General features: G+C 44.0%; 1 protein-coding gene across 2 annotated transcripts in view; it reads left to right on the top strand.

Moving 5' to 3' along the window:
• The first annotated feature begins 1,779 nt into the window (after positions 1 to 1,779).
• Positions 1,780 to 19,331, top strand: part of ARMC3 (armadillo repeat containing 3) — an 83,806-nt gene continuing 66,254 nt past the window's right edge. For both annotated transcript variants that reach the window (XM_073676502.1, XM_073676503.1), the window contains exons 1-5: positions 1,780 to 1,870; positions 13,631 to 13,679; positions 13,968 to 14,085; positions 15,562 to 15,687; positions 17,246 to 17,314. In XM_073676502.1, coding sequence (XP_073532603.1) covers positions 13,632 to 13,679; positions 13,968 to 14,085; positions 15,562 to 15,687; positions 17,246 to 17,314 — 361 coding nt within the window. In that variant the 5' untranslated portion in view covers positions 1,780 to 1,870; position 13,631. The remainder of the gene's footprint in view (positions 1,871 to 13,630; positions 13,680 to 13,967; positions 14,086 to 15,561; positions 15,688 to 17,245; positions 17,315 to 19,331) is intronic.

Below are 19,331 nucleotides of genomic sequence, written 5' to 3' on the forward strand. Positions count from 1 at the left end.
GGGATACGAACAAAGATTCAGCAAATCAACTTTACAGTTCTGACCTAAATAGACGTTAGCAGATGTTCCAATATTTAGAGATGCTGACTTTTACAATAAATCGTATTACACTTACCTTTGGCAGCTGTCTACAGATTAAGGCCCAAAACAGACAAAGGCCTGAATTTGGAAAGAGTGTCTTATTTCAAGCATCTGGTGCTTCGCTGACTGCTTCCACTGTTCACCGGCTGCGGGGAGACTCGATGAGAATTACCGGATAAACATCCAGCTAGAAATCTCCCGGGAAAATGATTCTTAGACAGATTTGACCCATTGCTTTGCACTTGTGTCAGAAGAATGGGCTCAGTTTTCCTTATGGCGTACGTCCACCTAGGAACATCATTGCACAGTATTTGGTGCAGAAATTTCTGCACCGTTTCTACATCTCTTGGCGGGAAAAATGCTGTGTGTTTTTGATGCATTTTTTACATGGGTTTTTTGGTTCATAAGTATGAGCCGGGATGCAACTACCGTTGTCGCAGACGTTGCAACTGCGATTGGGCCTGGCGGGTGAGGGGCCCGCCGACGCCAGCAAATACTTTAGCTAGATGTGCGTCCTCTGATGCACAGTCTGCTGAATTGTATTGCAACGCACAAACCCGTCAGGTCCATGTGCTGCAATACACACTGCTGGCCAATCAGAGGCCAGCAGCTGACATCGGTGTGCACGTGACTAGGGGTGCATGGCAGTGACCTCTTGTGCTCCCATCACTTGCATGTTGAAGTCAGCTGCCGGCTTCAGAAGAGGACACCACGCGGCGGGGGAGCAGAGGAAAGGTGAGTATAATGGTTTATTTTTTTCTATACATTAAAGAACAGCGACAGAACGGGGGGACATATGCCAGGATGGGGAATATATATATCTTTATAAGGGACATATATACCAGGATGGGGAATATAACGTAGATACCATGAAGAGGCCCAGGATAAGGGACATATATACCAGGATGGGGAATATGACGTATATACCACGAAGAGGCCCAGGATAAGGGACATATGCCAGGATGGGGAATATGACGTATATACCACGAAGAGGCCCAGGATAAGGGACATATATACCAGGATGGGGAATATGACGTATATACCACGAAGAGGCCCAGGATAAGGGACATATATACCAGGATGGGGAATATGACGTATATACCACGAAGAGGCCCAGGATAAGGGACATATATACCAGGATGGGGAATATGACGTATATACCACGAAGAGGCCCAGGATAAGGGACATATATACCAGGATGGGGGATACATTTACCAGGAAGGTGGATATATATACTAGGATGGAACAAGAATAAGGGACATATATACCAGGATAGGGGGACATATATACCAGGATGGGACAAGGATAAGGGACATATATACTAGGATGGAGGATATATACAGTATATATACACATATATAATTATAAATATAACTATATAGATAATAATACTATATTATAATTATATATATCCATATATTATATATTTATATATATATATATCTTAGATATTATGTCATATTATATATAATATATATAAGAATATAATTTTGTTTTGGACTATCATGTATTAAAAGGAGTTTTTTTATTCCATGGCAAAATGTTTTATTCACGTGGTGAGGCATTATTATGGTATAGTAATAGCACTGTATCACGTGACACTGATGCCTGCACTGCCTCTATACGGTGCGAGCAGTGTGCAGCACCACCTAGGGGGCGACAGAGAGCCGCTGTGACAGGCGTCTTCGCTGTGCGCGCTTTCTTGTGCTGTGTGCATGCGCGTGCCCCTGGCGTCTCCTAGCAACCGAATACATAACTGAGAGCGGCCACCGCGCAGCGCACACGGCAGGTAACACCGGGAGGGACCGGACGTGGCACGGGAGGCAGGAATGTCGCCTATAATGATTGCAATCCCCTTTATAAAGTGGAATGGCTGATCCTGGAATGCAGGATGTGTGGTGTCTATGTAAACCTGCGTGTAGATTGCTGTAAATGCATCCACTGTCTGTATCCACTATGTATAACGTCCCCGTGCGTTGTCATGACAACGTTTTTGATTATTTGCAAACTTTTGGGAACTTTTTTTTTAAACCCTGTGTTTGCACAACTTCTGCTGTCTGTAAATGTGTCATTTCTGTGCTTCTCTTTTTTTTCCTCCCCTTCTCCCAAGATCCACAACATGTTTATTTTTCCGTCCCCGCAGCCGTACCTTGCTTTTGTTTTTGTTTTGTACCATTTAGTGAACCGGAAAAAGTGATTCCATGTTGGGTGACATCGTAAAACCCCCCCAAAACTATTCCTCCATTGTTGTTTGGCTTTATTTTTGCGCCATTCATGATGCGGTAAAAATAACCAGGCGACTTGATTCTCCGGCCCAATACGATTACGCCGCTACCAAACTTCTATCAGGTTTTTCTATATTCCCATGATTTAAAAAAAATTCAGAAGTTTGTAAAAAAAAAAAAAAAAATAGATTTTTTTTCACATTGATAGCCATGTGAGGGTTTTTTCTTTGCATCCTGGGTTGTAGCTTTCCTTGGTATCACTTTGGGCTACTAACGATGTTTTCATCAATTTTGATTGTATTTTTTGGAGAGGACAGGTGGCTGCAAAACAGCAATGTTGGGGTTTGGATTTTTTTATGCACGGGTTAATTACCTTAATATTTTCATAAACTGGATGTGTACAGACACAGCAGAACCATATGTATTCTTTCATTTTTTTTATTATTTTCAGTTGGGGAAAAGGGAAGGATTCAAACTTATTTATTTATTGTTTTAATATTTTAAAAGTATTTTTTTTAATACACAAAACTTGTTTTTTTTAAGTCTTCCTAGTGAAACTGCAAATGTTTGATTGCTTATTCTATATACTACTATACCCTATTATTGCAGGATACAGTAAAAATATAATGATCTCCTATAAGGACTCATGCAGACGACCATATTATCTGTCCGATTGCGATCCAACAAAACATCAGATAGCAACCGGACCAATGTCAGTCTGTGAGGCCGTGCACATGTCCATTTATTCCCTCGGGCAGAGCCGGTCCGAAGAATAGATTGCAGCATGCCCAATTTGCATCCGATATTTGGATCACACTCGGCCATGCAAGTCAATGAGACCATGGAAAAAAATAGGACCGCACTCGGATTACATCTGAGTGCAGTCCGCTTTTCATGAACTGACAGAATGGAGGTGAAGGAGAATTTTTTTTTATCAATCTTCTTCTCATACGAGAAAATGGGATCACACTGTAATCAAACTCTGATCAGTGTGATTAAATCGGTCAAGTTATGCTAAACATTAAAAAATCGGACATGTACACGGCCCCATAGAATAACATTGGTCTGAGTGTGATCCGATGTTTTGTCAGATCACAAATACGGTCATCTGTACGAGCCCTAAAGCTCAATCTGTGGCTGAGTTTAATAGTGTAACAAAGATGGCGGTGACAAGGGGTCTTTAGAAGGCTCCAGCTTGCATGGTATCACATCAGCAGAGGGGCTCATGGATTCCCGAACACATTCACATGGAAATCATCAAAAGTTTTTTTTTTCACCTTAAGGAAAGTGGATCCAAAATGCTCTAAAATAATAAACAGAGCAGGCAGCACTGCTGAGCTCAGTGATTGGCTGCAGCGTTGATGCATGCTGTCGATGTGATGTCACCGCTGCAGCCAAAACACTGAGATCCAAGCCGCAGCAGGGAAGAGGGGCCATATCTCAGGATTGGAGATGTGCAGGGACAAAAGAAAAACAACCCTGGATTCAGGAAAACAGCGGCACTTACACTAGACAAAAAAATGTACATATTCATGGCAAATGACAAGTCAGTTAAGCTAGAAAAGCAGTGGAATCCTTCATTTTTTCAGTTTTGTTAAGAAGCAGGCATTGGTTCTTTGCAGGGAGTAAGTACAATGCCACTGCCCAATCTCATTCCCAGCGCCGGCTCCTAGTCTTTTATGCATTGGATGTTGCAAGAAGGAGCCTGACTGACAGGGATGTCAGGACTGAGCAGAAGAACAATGGAGGGGTCCCTACATAGGAACTACCACCAGTTTTGTATGAGGACCTCCCATTGATACATATTGTCTTCTGCTTGGGCGATTAGTCAGGGGGGTGTATCTGACGCGCCCCCTGGGCCATATTCTTTAGGGGAATACCCGGAGCCGGATCAGATGGGGGTTGTAGTCTCCGAGTGGCTGTGACCCGGTCCGTGCCCAGGGTGTCAAGATCAGAGTATGTGGCAGTCCTACAGATGTTATAAAGTTCGTTATGTCGACTACGCCACCCGTTGGATTGCGGTCACTACGGCCGCCGCTGCAGCAGGGTCCGCTGAGGCTGATGGTGTTGGTGCAGCTTTAGATAGTATAACCCCCAACGGGAGGGGTATGGCCTCAGGGGGTCAGGTGCAGAGGATGGGGGTTGTGGTGGTGCAGCGTAGATGTTAATTAAAGACAGAGTCGGGTTGTGCAGTTCAGGGTGTTTACTTACTGCAGATATTCCGGTCACTCCGGCCTTGAGTGACCACCCGAGCCGTGCTGCGTCCACCAGGTCCTGGATTCAGCCAACCCCCAAGCAAGTCCGGAGCGTGTCCCTGAGCCCTCCTTCTTGTCCTTTCTTCTGGCCGTCCCCACCAGGGATCCACCTAGGTCCAGCTCCCTCGGGCCTTCTGTTGGGAGACCCTTGGCCTTGGGTTCCCTGACCCTACACGTGGTTTGCCTTCAGGGTGGATGTGGTGGGTGGCCGTGGCAGATCCTGCCCACGGCCTCCGGTCTCTGGCTGAGGTATGCTTTAGCCCCCACCAGTTTGGGATCCGGTACCCTGTTGCCAACTCTTCACCCTTGGGTTGTACTTGGGTTCTCAGAGTTCCTTCTGTCTCCCCCTCTGGGTCTTTCTTTCTCTCCTCTCTCTCTCTGGGCCTTGGAGCTGCTCTTCTCCTCTGCTCTCTTCAGGTTACACTCTGACAGACTGACCCTGATCTTAGATGGTGCCCACCTTAAATACTCCCTCTATGTGTGAGCTCAGGTGACCAGCACCCAATGAGCTCCTAACTTTACCCAGGCTGCTCCCCCTATCTGCCCCTACACTACTGGGATGTACCACCCCCCTCCCACTCCAGCCAGGAACAGACTCGGTCGTACCTGCACATTTCTAAGTGGGAGTACCGTTGGTCTGTTCCTCGGAAATGGGATGTGTGTAGTGCATGCAGCTTTCTGAGCTCAGTTCCACACTCCATCCTTACCCGGGAGTGGAATATCACACCTCTGGGTTGAGGTGCAATACCCCTGTAGCAGCCGAATCCTCAGGGTGCTACATTCCCCCCTGGTAAATCACAGCACGTCCTCGGGCTGTAAGATATAAAAACACCAAAACATACAATTTTTGCATAAACAACATAATAAAAACATATAAAACATATATATCAGCAATAAAACTTTTTTTTTCTTTCATAAATAACATTCTCGTCTTCTAGCTCCTCCTCCGGACACTGTGCAACGTGTGCCCGGGAAAAGTGCAACAGTTTCTCTAGAAAAATGGTCTTCCTATAAAACCGGTAGGGGGCGCTTTAGGAAGCGCAACTATATACAAGGGGATATGGCCGCTCTCAGTCCTCGGCCAGGTATTTAGGAAAGGGATGACCGCTCTCAGTCCTCGGTCAGAGGGATTAAGGGAAATACGGGTAACAGTTCAATTCTCTGGTCCCAACGGGGACTATAATAGCAGCAACGGTTCACTGTGCCCCGACGGGCAACTATATACAGCTTCTACTCTGCTGTACTCAACGACGACGTCCTCCTGCTCTTTCTTTGTGATTAACTTTAGCTTCAGACCCGTCCGGGTCCTCTTGCTCCTCCTCACACCGCAGCTCCTCCTCCGTCAGGCGATGCACATGGAGGGCGTAGGGTCCTTTGGCACACTTGTGCCGGGTGAAGGTGACCTCGTCCCCTATATACAGGTCACGACCTCTGTGTCCCTCCGGTAGGTGGGACTCAACGTCTCTCCTGGTCACGAAGACGTCGCCTGGGGTGCGATGATCTCGGATGAAGCCCCACCCGTGCTGCATATTAAACTTGATCACAGTCCCGGTGGAAGGGGGACCATGAGCTGCACGGGGACTCCTCCTGGCCCGGCTCTTCTGCTCCGCGCTCTTTATTTGGGCTTGTTGTTCCCGGACCCGCCTCTCTCTCCGCTCCCTCTCGAAGACCTCGAGTTGCTGCCGGCAGCACTCTGCACGCTCCGCTGCAGCTGCCCGGGTCTCCTGAGTGAACCCCATGAGGTCTTCTCCGGTGGGGTCCCACTCAAACTGTGCCTCCTCTAGCGGGGGCGAGGTCCTTTTTACGGGCTTTGGAACCGGAATCAGGGGCTCGTCTAGGGGTCTCTCTTTCCGGAGTCGGGGATGGTGAAACTCCGGTGGCCATATAAAGGGCTGCCCATCCGGGCACGTATGTTGGGCGAACAGATCTTCTCCCAGATGCGGCACTCTTGGTTTTATGGGCGCGGTGGTGGTGGCGCCCGGGTTGCCCAGGCCTTGCGGCCAGGCCTGGGGCACCTGGAAAGTGAAGGGCACCGTAAGGACGGCGGCGCCCTGGGCTACTTGGCCCTGCGACCAGGCCGGTGGCTCCGCGGAGGTAGGGAGCGCTGTTGGTATTGCGGCGCCCGGGGGTACTAGGCCCTGCGACCAGGCTGGTAGTACTTCCTGCTTGGTCACGCTCGGGGTCGAGGCGTGTGACGTCACAGGGGTCGCGGCTGCGGCTTCCGGTTGAGGCCTAGTCTGTGGCGGTGACGTTGCGGTTACGGGCACGGCAGGGGGTACTTCGGGCTCTGCGACGGGGAGCTGGGGCAGGTACGCGGTTTCCCGGTTTGGGGTAGAGACGTCCCCTTTACCTGCCTCCTTTCGTTCGGCTCCCTTCTCGGCGCCGTCTCTGGCCTTCAGTCCTCCTGCGCCATCCTCTGAGGCGGTCTGTCTCCTCGTCTCGGGTGGCGTACTCCGCTGACGAGTTCTTGTCTGCTGGGCCATCTCACGGCTCCACTCCGCCAACGTCTCTCGCTGCACCCGGGCCATCCTCCGTGCGAGGCCCTCCAGCGCGGTCTGTGCACACTCCCGATCTCGGGGGAGCTGTGCCAGGACCTCCACTAAGCCTAGTGGGGTCGTTGCTTCTAGCAGGCTCCTGACCAACGGGTCGGTGCTGCTCTGCTCTCCTCTCGTTGTCTCCAGCAGGCTCCTGGCCAGCGGGCCGGTGCTGCTCTGCTCTCCTTCCATCTCCGGGTAAGCTTCTTCTGGACTCAGCTCTAGGCTTCTTGTCTCCGGGTGCGCTCTCTCCAGACTGCTCCAGGCGACACCCATCTTTGCTCTCTTCTTCTCAGTCCTCCCACTTCGAGGGTGGTCCCGGGGCCACTTGGTGATTGTCAGCTCCAGGGGCAGTTCTTTCACGCTGACAGACACCTCTAGCATCACAGTCTCTGTTGGTGGGGGCGGTTTCCACTTTTGGCGCCATTTTCGGTCCTGGCCCACGATGGGAGGCGGCCTCTTGCCATCCTCTGGCACGCCCATAATGGCGTCCGCTCTGACAAGGCGGGAAACCTTTGGAAATGGCGGGAATCGTCTCCCAGTGGCGGGAAACTCTGCAGATGGCGGGAAAAAGCTGTTAATGGCGGACAACCGGCGGGAATCGACCTGTGATGGAGTCCGATGGCGGGGACCCTCCGGAACCGGCAGGAGACTTCTTTTTGAGGTAAACTTGTTCTTTTCTTCAGGCACGCAGTACCCGGGTGTTGCGGGCACGTAATCCTGCCGACTACGCCAAAGTTGACGCGCCCCCTGGGCCATATTCTTTAGGGGAATACCCGGAGCCGGATCAGATGGGGGTTGTAGTCTCCGAGTGGCTGTGACCCGGTCCGTGCCCAGGGTGTCAAGCTCAGAGTATGTGGCAGTCCTACAGATGTTATAAAGTTCGTTATGTCGACTACGCCACCCGTTGGATTGCGGTCACTACGGCCGCCGCTGCAGCAGGGTCCGCTGAGGCTGATGGTGTTGGTGCAGCTTTAGATAGTATAACCCCCAACGGGAGGGGTATGGCCTCAGGGGGTCAGGTGCAGAGGATGGGGGTTGTGGTGGTGCAGCGTAGATGTTAATTAAAGACAGAGTCGGGTTGTGCAGTTCAGGGTGTTTACTTACTGCAGATATTCCGGTCACTCCGGCCTTGAGTGACCACCCGAGTCGTGCTGCGTCCACCAGGTCCTGGATTCAGCCAACCCCCAAGCAAGTCCGGAGCGTGTCCCTGAGCCCTCCTTCTTGTCCTTTCTTCTGGCCGTCCCCACCAGGGATCCACCTAGGTCCAGCTCCCTCGGGCCTTCTGTTGGGAGACCCTTGGCCTTGGGTTCCCTGACCCTACACGTGGTTTGCCTTCAGGGTGGATGTGGTGGGTGGCCGTGGCAGATCCTGCCCACGGCCTCCGGTCTCTGGCTGAGGTATACTTTAGCCCCCACCAGTTTGGGATCCGGTACCCTGTTGCCAACTCTTCACCCTTGGGTTGTACTTGGGTTCTCAGAGTTCCTTCTGTCTCCCCCTCTGGGTCTTTCTTTCTCTCCTCTCTCTCTCTGGGCCTTGGAGCTGCTCTTCTCCTCTGCTCTCTTCAGGTTACACTCTGACAGACTGACCCTGATCTTAGATGGTGCCCACCTTAAATACTCCCTCTATGTGTGAGCTCAGGTGACCAGCACCCAATGAGCTCCTAACTTTACCCAGGCTGCTCCCCCTATCTGCCCCTACACTACTGGGATGTACCACCCCCCTCCCACTCCAGCCAGGAACAGACTCGGTCGTACCTGCACATTTCTAAGTGGGAGTACCGTTGGTCTGTTCCTCGGAAATGGGATGTGTGTAGTGCATGCAGCTTTCTGAGCTCAGTTCCACACTCCATCCTTACCCGGGAGTGGAATATCACACCTCTGGGTTGAGGTGCAATACCCCTGTAGCAGCCGAATCCTCAGGGTGCTACATATCTGTATGGCGTGCCTCCATACAGTCCTTGTGCACACAGCAATGCCATACATGAGCCTTTAGGATAAAACAGTATAATCACTAAGAGGTGAGATACAATAAGGTTGTGATTTGTGACTGCTCACTATCTTGAAGTATTGGAGTAGGAGGCACAGGTTATTAGGAGACTGTGCCAAAATAAATCTCTGCATTGACTCCTAAGTGTACGTTACACCTGTGACACCTAAATCTGGTAAAACCCAGCTGTCACCTAGATTTCAGTGACAGAGAGGTCATTCTGCTTGTTAATGGGAACAGGTGGGAATGATTTACCCCAGCAGTATAATTCTGACCAGATATAAGGCTCCTAAACCATCTGCCTGAAGGATTCATAAATCTGACAATTTTTGGTCATGTTGGCTCAGTATATTCAACAATGAGACTGTGATTATGAGGTTAAGGCCATGGCCCCACTATCAGTATTCGGTCAGTATTTTTTCTCAGGAGTGGGAGCCAAAACCAGGTAAGGAACATGAGAGAAAAGGTATAATAGAAACAAGTCACCAATTCTGCATTTATCACCCACTCCTGGTTTTCACTCCCACTCCTGAGAAAAAATACTGACCGAATACTGACCAAATACTGATAGTGGGGCCGTGGCCTAAAGTGGACAATCAACAAAAAGTCAGCAGGCTATCAGTTATACTGTCATCGAAACCCTTATTGGTAGGTCTGTGCGTCCATATTAGGTGAACAACCGCATATGAATTATGTGTATGTCAAATAGAATTGGGGTTCATTTATTAAGAAAGTCTTGAAGAAAAAGCCTGTCGGAGTAAGGAGCCCCAAATTTTTTAAGAGGCGCTCACCTCCTGATAATTTTGGGGCACCTTTATTAATCGGTAACTTGTGTTTTAATGCTTGTTCAGTCAAAACTGCGAGATCTCGCCTTTTGATTGCCAGGTTTGCCGTGGGGGTTTTGTGGAAAGTCCCCAATCTAAAAAGTCATACAAAATTCCTGCCGGGGGGTCGGATTTATTTATTTAACTTTTATATAGCGCCATTAATTACCACAACACTTTCCAGACATCATCATCGCTGTCTCCCTATTACTTGTAGTATGTCTTTAAAGTGTGGGAGGAAATCGGAGAACCCAGAGGAAACCCACACAAACACGAGGAGAACATACAAACTCCTTACAGATGTTGTCCTTGGTGGGATTTTGAACCCAGTACTGCAAGGCTACAGTGCCTGCTGATTGTTAGTTTTATTTATTTTTTTTCTTTTTAAGCTCAAACATATTTTGCGAATTATTTATTGTATGCTTGCTATTTACTTAAAGGGATTGTCGAGGCTATTCACGAAACTCTTCAGTCATTCTATGTGACTGCAGACTTGTAAACTCTCACATCGCCTGCATTGTACGTTGTGAAGACTCTCTGGTGCCGGCGGTGAGACCGAGCAGTCATGTGACTGCAAGTATGCGATACACATACTTGTGGCCACATTCCGACTAGTCGTGTATTCACTTGTGAGGCAGTGTACGTCTAGTTGGAATGTGGCCAGGAGTATGCATATCGCATATTTGCAGTCTCGCCGCCGGTATCAGAGAATCCTTACTGCGCGTGATGTGAGGATTCACAAGACTGCAGTTACATAGAGTGTAATAAAAAGCTGTGCTGTCTATGTTCACACAGAGATTTTTGAGTTTTGCAAGCAGAACCCGCACCAGGAATGGCTCCTTTTTTTTATTTTTCTGCTTTTGGAAAAGTTTTCTCACAGTGCCTAGTAGGGAGAGAATTTCATCAGGATCTGATTCGAAGATGTAACATTCACCCTTTTTTTTTTTTTTTGCACAAAAAAATTGTGCATCATTCTATGGTCTACCTTTAAAGTTTAGATCACCCCCCTTTGAAAAAAAGTAAAAAAAAATAAATAAAATTAAATATATTTGGTATCACCGTGTTCCTAAAAGATTAATCATTGAAAATATAGAATTATTTTATCCATTTGATAAACAACATGAAAAAAAAAACTGAATTGAGGTTTTTCATCCACTTCGCCTCAATTAGGATTATAAAACAATGAGAAAGTCTTCTGTACCTGCAAATGCCATCATTAGAAAACTACAGCTGGTGTCACAAAAATATAAATCATAGATTTATCGACAGAAAATTAAAACCAGGTATTAGACAATGGCGACATTTTTTTACAAAGTTCAGTATTGTTTAAAAGCGATAAAATATATGAAAAGAACAGTATAAATTTGGCATCAGCGTAATTGTACTGACTTGAAGAATCAAGTTATCAGGTCATTTTTACTGCATAATAAATGCCATAAAAATAAACCCTCGAAATTTTGTCAGAATATTTTTTTTTCACCCCCAATCCGGCTTTATTCAGTACATTATATGGTAAAGAGGACAATCTTATTCAAAAATACAACTTGTCCCTCAAAAGAAAAGTCCTCATAAGACGATGTTGATGGAAATATAAAAAAGATTTGGCTCTTGGAAGAAGGGAAGGAATAATCAAATTGGAATATTACAGCTATTTGTCTAGAAAATCCGGCATCAGCTGTAAGGATAGAAAACGTTTCCTCATTTTCATATAACTTTTCTGAATGAGGAAATGATTCCAACTATCAATCGTACACCACAAGCTGTTCCCATTACTGCAAATAGGAACATAAATATTAATCTGAAAATGAAAACTTCATATAAATGTAACTAAAATGAAAGAAACAATTATAGAGAATTAATGAAGGGTAATTAAATGCTGTTTCTCTTTGAATCTAGTTTTATGTTATTTTTGACACTGGCGTGCATAATTCATGGGGGGATGTAAGTAAAAGTGCAAATTAACAGTGAGAACAATTCCCTTGATATAAACTTGCAAGTCATTTTCAGGTGCTAAAAACAAGAGATGTAAAATTTAATACAATGAAAGTGAAAGAGACGATTGTCAATATTATAGGTTCTTACAAAATGACTGTCACTATCTATCTATCTATCTATCTATCTATCTATCTATCTAGCTATCTATCTATGTATCTATCTATGTTACTACTTCCTATGTATTTTGCAATATAGATAATGCAAACTTCATAGAGAGAAACTGAGTTTACATTGTCTTGCAAAGATGAACATTGTTGCAAGTGAAATCATTATATTGGACACTACATTGTTTCATTCATCCGTGTAATATGTTGGTGACTGCCATCACAATATCTATCCTAAATTATGGTCTGGTACCTAATTATCACACATAGAATTGCCTGTTTGCAAGTACAACCATTTATATACGCAGCGCAATCATTCTAAAGGATTAATCATTATTTTAAGATAATGAGCATTAAGCATAAAAAAACCTGAATGACGCCTTTTGCTTATGTTAGAGATGGAAGGGTTTTTCCGGGCTTAAGATATTAACGACTCTCCTGACAAAGCCCTCTGCGTTGAAACGCACTTTGAGGTGCTTCTGCGCCCCCCATCTTTGCCTCTCCTCCTAAGTACAGGCTCTGGTTGTATAAGGTCTATAGGTAATTATCTATCTTGGTAGTTATCTAAGGCACAGCATGCACTTTATGTCTTTCAATGGGACCTGTTCATGATACTGTGCAGTGTATACTATATCTAATCTTTTGACATTCTATAATGCTGTATATAAGCTCATTCCGCCTGCAAGACAAGAAAAATACTTTTTATTATTCTCACCTGCGAGGCGGTCCTGTCCAAAGGGCGTCTCTCGTCTTATTCTGGTACCTCCCTCCTTCTTGCTTCGTTTGGATGTCGTGTCCCGTACGTCATCCACACAGTCTCCCCGGCGTAGTGCTCATGCGCAGGCGTACTTCTCTGCCCTGTCGAGGTCAGAGCAAAGTACTGCGTGCAGGTGCCGGAATAGGTCAAAGAGACCTGGGGCATGCACACTGCAGTACTTTACTCTGTCCTCGTCTGACATCGCAAAAAGAAGGGAGGTGCCAGACTAAGACGGGTGACGCCCCTCGGACCGGACCGCCCGGCAGGTGAGACAAGGGCAGAGTAAAGTACTGCAGTGCACATGTGCCGGAATAGGTCAAAGAGCCCTGGGGCATGCGCACTGCAGTACTTTACTCTGCCCTCGTCTGACATCGCAAGAAGAAGGGAGGCGCCAGACCAAGACGGGTGACGCCCCTCGGACCGGACCGCCCGGCAGGTGAGACAAGGGCAGTGTAAAGTACTGCAGTGCGCATGTGCCGGAATAGGTCAAAGAGCCCTGGGGCATGCGCACTGCAGTACTTTACTCTGCCCTCGTCTGACATCGCAAGAAGAAGGGAGGCGCCAGACAAAGATGGGTGACGCCCCTGAGACCGGACCCCTCCACTGGTGAGTATAATAAAACGGCTTTTTCTTGTCTTGCAGGTCGGATCGGGGGCTTATACACAGCATTATAGAACGCTGTATATCAGGGCTGAAAGGTGCTGGCCGTATCTCATATGCTAAAAACTTGGTGACAGTTTCGCTTTAAAGAAAAATACAGTAAAAATAATTACTTTCACTGGGCAATGACACTACAGATACTAAAATGTAGCCTTATCCGGAAATGTTCTGTATTGTAAGTTTATTCTGTGTTTTATTATTTTTAGAATGGGGAAAAAAGTAAAGAAGGAACTTGAGCCTCCACCAAAAGATGTGGTAAGTTTTTTCTAATTCAGCTCATATGTGTTAATAATAAAAGGGAAGCAAATAATCTTGATAAATATTTGTTACTGTTTTACATATACGGCTCCTGAGCAACTCTGTTTTTTTTTTTTTTTTAAATAACGGTTGACATACTAAATCTCTGGATCTCTGCGCATCAGGTCTAGAAGGCAAAACATAATTGGTTTTCAATGCCTGATCGCCTCCTGTATTTGAGTTTTCCTGTATATTTTGTCATTTGTACGTTCAGTTCACAAATATTTTTCCCTTTTATATTTGCAGTTTGATCCATTAGCAATCGAAAGTAAAAAGGCTGAAACGGCAGTCTTAATGCTTCAGTCTCCGGAAGAAGAAATTCTTGCCAAATCCTGTGATGCTATATATAAATTTGCACGAAAAGGTTTGTGGTGTACGTTGTAACTAGAAAGTGTAATAAAAAGTCATATACAAATACATGATATAAAGTATACCTGGTAATATAGGCCCCATACGCCTCTCTTGATGAAGGGAGCGCTGGAGTAACATGCGCCAAAATTCTTTAAGATGGATGCACCACTAAATGAATTTGCATAACTTTTTTCTGCTGTGCACCACCGCCAGACTCTGTGGGGAGTTTCTTATGGTTTATGTGACTTTACAATACTCTTTTGAAAGTTGATGAAGCTATATGTGCCTTTACAATACTCCGTTGGAAGTTGTTTATGCTATATGTGTCTTTACAATACTCCATTGGGAGTTGTTTATACGATATGTGTCTTTACAATACTCTGTTGGGAGTTGTTTATGCTATATGTGTCTTTACAATAGTCCGTTTACAATACTCTGTTGGGAGTTGTTTATGCTATATGTGTCTTTACAGTACTCCGTTGGGAGTTGTTTATGCTATATGTGTCTTTACAATACTCTGTTGGGAGTTGTTTATGCTATATGTGTCTTTACAATACTCCGTTGGGAGTTGTTTATGCTATATGTGTCTTTACAATACTCCGTTGGGAGTTGTTTATGCTATATGTGTCTTTACAATACTCCGTTGGGAGTTGTTTATGCTATATGTGTCTTTACAATACTCCGTTGGGAGTTGTTTATGCTATATCTGTCTTTACAATACTCCGTTGGGAGTTGTTTATGCTATATGTGTCTTTACAATACTCCGTTGGGAGTTGTTTATGCTATATGTGTCTTTGATTTTCATTCTGTTGAGGGTATAGCAAACGTGTGATAATGTGTTAATTTTGGATTGTGAGAAATTGGTGTTCTTATGGAAATTCGGGGAAAGGTTAGAAGGACAAATCTGTATAACAGGAAACAATTTGTGAATACAATATAGTAAACCTTCATTGAGATGATCATCAATAACTGCATTAAAAAGATAGTCAATTTGCATAATATAATATGGCATGGTAAATCTGTTGCAGGAAATTAGGTCCAGATAAATGGATGGTAATATATAAACTTGGCACTCGTATGACTCAAAAGAATTTTTTTAGATTTTTTTTTAATGAAAAACGTACAAAATAACAGACTTTTCGGTCATAAGAGACCTTCATCGGTGTACATGAAGCTGTGACCAAAGGTATGTGGGAATACAATCCCCAGATAGTGCGGTAGCTGGATAGCAGAGGTTGAATGAGTAGGTATAGAGCGTGCTAGATCGCGGTATCCACCGCTAGTTCGATGTGGATGGTCTTAGAGAGGTATTTCGTATGTATGGGCGATGCGGCCTGACTGTATAGTTATGTGTGATGAGGAGTTCTGTATCTTATAGTTCTTCCAGTCTAGTCAGGCACCGCGCTCGTTACTGTTAGCGGCTATTGATTGCTTAACGAGCTGCAGCCATCACTGGACAGCACTAAATTATTCATTTATGTTCCTCAAGGAGATGAAAATAAAATAACCCTTCTTGGACTTGGAGCGATGGAATCACTTTCTAAACTCATCTCTCATGAAGATAAAATTGTGCGCAGAAACGCCACAATGGTCTGTGGAATCATGGCAGCGCACAGTAAGTTATATTAATTACAGGAATATACAAAAATAAATAAGGTTTGGAAGACCATGGCATTTTTTTATGTGTTTTTTTGCAAAATTGTGCAAGAAAAAATGTAAAAAAAATAGTATGTTTACTCAGATTAATAGTCGTTTGGTTTTCTTATTGCATTTCCTTAATTAAAGAAGCACTTCTCCCATCAAAGTTTCTATCCTTTTTAATATATTGTAGTCATCATATTATACAGCACTCTGTGTACTTAAAATTTCTCATTTTGCCTTTCTACCTGGCTAATTTTTCTCATTTCTCTGTTGTATGTAGAAACAGGAAGTGCAATTGCTCATTTTGCCTTTCTACCCAGTTAATCCATCTCTTTTCTCTGCTCTATGTAAAAACAGGAAGTCTCTTTTCCCTTCATTTACTCTTCCTCTCTTCAACTCCTGTCCCAGTTGCTCCCTCTTCCCCCTGCCAGGTACTTTTGCAGTGACTTATGATTCGTACAGGGAAAATTGACCTCCTGTTTCTACATAGAGCTTAGAAGGATTCAACCAGTCAATTTTTAATCACGTGATGTCATAGACCTAATGGAAAAGAGAAGAATTATCTGGGTAGAAAGGCAAAATGAGCAATTGTAAGTACACAGTGCGAAACACTATAATTATTGCAATATATTAAGAGGATAAAAATGTTGATGGGAGGAGTGTTTCTATAAGACTGTGCACACGATGCCTTATAAATGTCACCATACCCGTATTGTCTTTGACATAGACTAAGACAACTTTTTAAATAGTCACAGTTTATGAATTAGCCGAAAACATGTGGAAACCCCAAACTCTGCTGACAGTAGCGAATACATAAGGCAAGCACATATAAAACAGCCTAAAAAAGGCGCAAAGAAAAATTAGGCACAAATAAAAAATACCAAAAACTAGATAGAAAACAGGCAAAAAAAGCTAAAATGAGATAGGCCTTTGGTGTCTTAGGTTGATATCTAGCTGTCTCTAGGAAAGTTCTGATTCTCCTTGCGAAGATCCAGATGGTAGGAAGCTTTTAGGATATGTGCACGCATCTTATTCCACCTGAAGAAGCTCTCAGAAAGCGCTGAAAAGAATGAACATATGCAATTCTATTTAAAATTTTTATAAAATGATAAACACATCTTCCTCTTGCAAAACTCAGTGGGTTCGCCCAAGTGTAAAAGACATTGTGTTCACATACTCTTAGGGAAGTAATAGGTAAGATACCTCTAGAAAGCTATTTTCCACATATTGATATCACTAAACAGTCAACTTTTTCCCTCTTTTTAAGGGGTATTCATTTCATTAATTGGTGCAGGAAATACATCTGCAATCCTCTAGATCTGTCCTACGTTCAGTAAACAAATGAAACATAATCACCTAAAACGTATTTTAAATGGTTGTAATGGATTCATTCAGTGAGTCGACAATTTTCATTGTTCCAAAAATGGATTTGTCTCGTTATATAATATATAACTCCGCAATTAGTCTTGTAGAAGTTACAATCATAAAACCAGTTCCCGCCATTTAACTTTTGTCTTTTGGATTTCTTCCAGGTGATGTTAGGAGGTTGATGCAGAAGTTGGATATGATGCCTTCGCTAATTGTTCGGCTTGCACCAGAAGGTAGAAACTGCAAAAATGCTCTCTTGACAAACCCAACCATCTGCTCCTAAGTTTTCACCGTAACTAATAGCTGCTTATGAGGATTACGGAAAACTGGTTTTACAGTATAGGTCTTAGTGCTTTGTTGAATAAACCACTTAAAAGCAGCTCCAAGATAGGACGGCATTTCCTACATGATGTGTACGTACATCAAAATCACATGTACACCCTTCTTCTTCATTGTTATTGTGGGTACAAAGACCAAATATCAAAATGTAAATGGCTTGTTAAAATAGACTCAGTCTTAGGAACAATGCAGATGTCTCATTTCCCAATTATCTGTCCTTCCCATTCTGCAATCTTTATAAAACATTTTTTGTCAATCTACTATAGTTGTGGCGGATCTATAAAAAATTGTGTTTTCTATGCCTGTCTAGAAAAAAAAAAATCGTTAATAAACGTTGCACATTTTTAGACTTTCTTAAAGTTGAAATTAAATCTACATTTATAAGCTGGCTTAGGTTTACACCGAAATGTGCAATATTTTCTGGCTTTATGACTTATAAATCTGTCTAAGGCTATCTGCGCACGTTCAGGAATTACTTGCAGAAATTTCTGCAGCGTTTCTGCACCTCTTGACAGGTAAAACTCTGTGGAAAATCCGCAGCATTTACATGTGTTTTTGCCTGCGGATTTGCCATGGGTTTTTTCCAATGTATTGTATAGGCAAAAACGCATGCGGAAACGCACAAAGAGTGGACATGCTGCTTTTTTTCCGCACATGAAATCTGGTCAGGAAAATTCCTGATCGTCTGCACAGAACTTGCAAAAATGTCATAGGAAGTCATGGGATAAGGTATGCAATGCGTTTTTTGGCCAATCTCCTCGCTGAAAAAACGCACCAAAAACGCACTGTGTGCACTTAACCTAACAGTTGTTACCCACATCCCCTCCAATTAGTCTTATCTGTTTTTGTTGAGCATGGAGCAAAAATCTAAATTTTATTTAATTTGTTTTAATTTGACTCTTTAGGGCCTAAGCCTGATTCATCAAGACTAACACTTTGCCAGACAGTCTTGATGAAGGATCCGCTGAAGTAATATGCACCAAATTTGCCTTTCGCACCAGAATTATTGTGGAAAATTTTGTCTCAGGCCTCATATGCACAAAACTTTGCAACTTCTTACAATTTTCCGAAGCGGTCTTCACTTTTCTAAAAATTGATATGGGTTATCAAAGTGGTTGGCCTTCGATAGTTCACAATGAAATAGTGGCACAAATCTAAGCCAGCCCATATCTGAATTATATCCAAGCTCATGGACGGCCAGAGATGCTCCAAATCTACCAAAAATGTGCACCTTTTAATAGATTGGTTGAATCTTACTGCGGCAAACTTCAAAGTAAAACTGGCATATAAAACGTCAGTCTTCATATATTCCCCAACATTTCTTTTTTTAATCATGTTTTAAATAGATAAATAATGCCGCCATATGCCCCAGTAACATATAGATGATTTCCCAAAAATATGGTAGTTCCATACAATAAATTCCCTAACAAAACACAGTGCTCCTGAAATTAGTGACACATACACAGTCCCTCCCCAAATTATTGCAAGAATGATCCCAAAAATAATTACACGCATAGTGCTCCCTAAAATGGTGTACACTTATTGCACCATAGACATAGTGCCAAGTGAGATAGCGCCATACATATATCGTCCCTTAAATAATCCAAATACATTGCATTGGCTTGAAATGGGGAGAGGACACCTTGCGTGTGTAGTCTTCAAGGTCGGTGAACTATCGGTTTTACTATGATTCACTTGTCTCACTCCAGTATTGAATTGCAACCCAATCCCTGGACTCATATTGATAAACGAGGCAACCGGGGCCCTTTACATGGTAAAGATTATAGATCGGTCAAAACCCCAACCTTTAAAAAAAGAAAATGGTCTTATACTTCATAAATGTAATGGTTATTTCTATAATGTCAAGTTATCCTATAGGTAGTGTATGAGTTTTACTCACTCAGGTGCAAT

Source organism: Phyllobates terribilis, unplaced genomic scaffold, assembly GCF_046119375.1.
Source record: "Phyllobates terribilis strain yellow unplaced genomic scaffold, ASM4611937v1 Scaffold_4__5_contigs__length_816908805, whole genome shotgun sequence".
NCBI lineage: Eukaryota > Metazoa > Chordata > Amphibia > Anura > Dendrobatidae > Phyllobates > Phyllobates terribilis.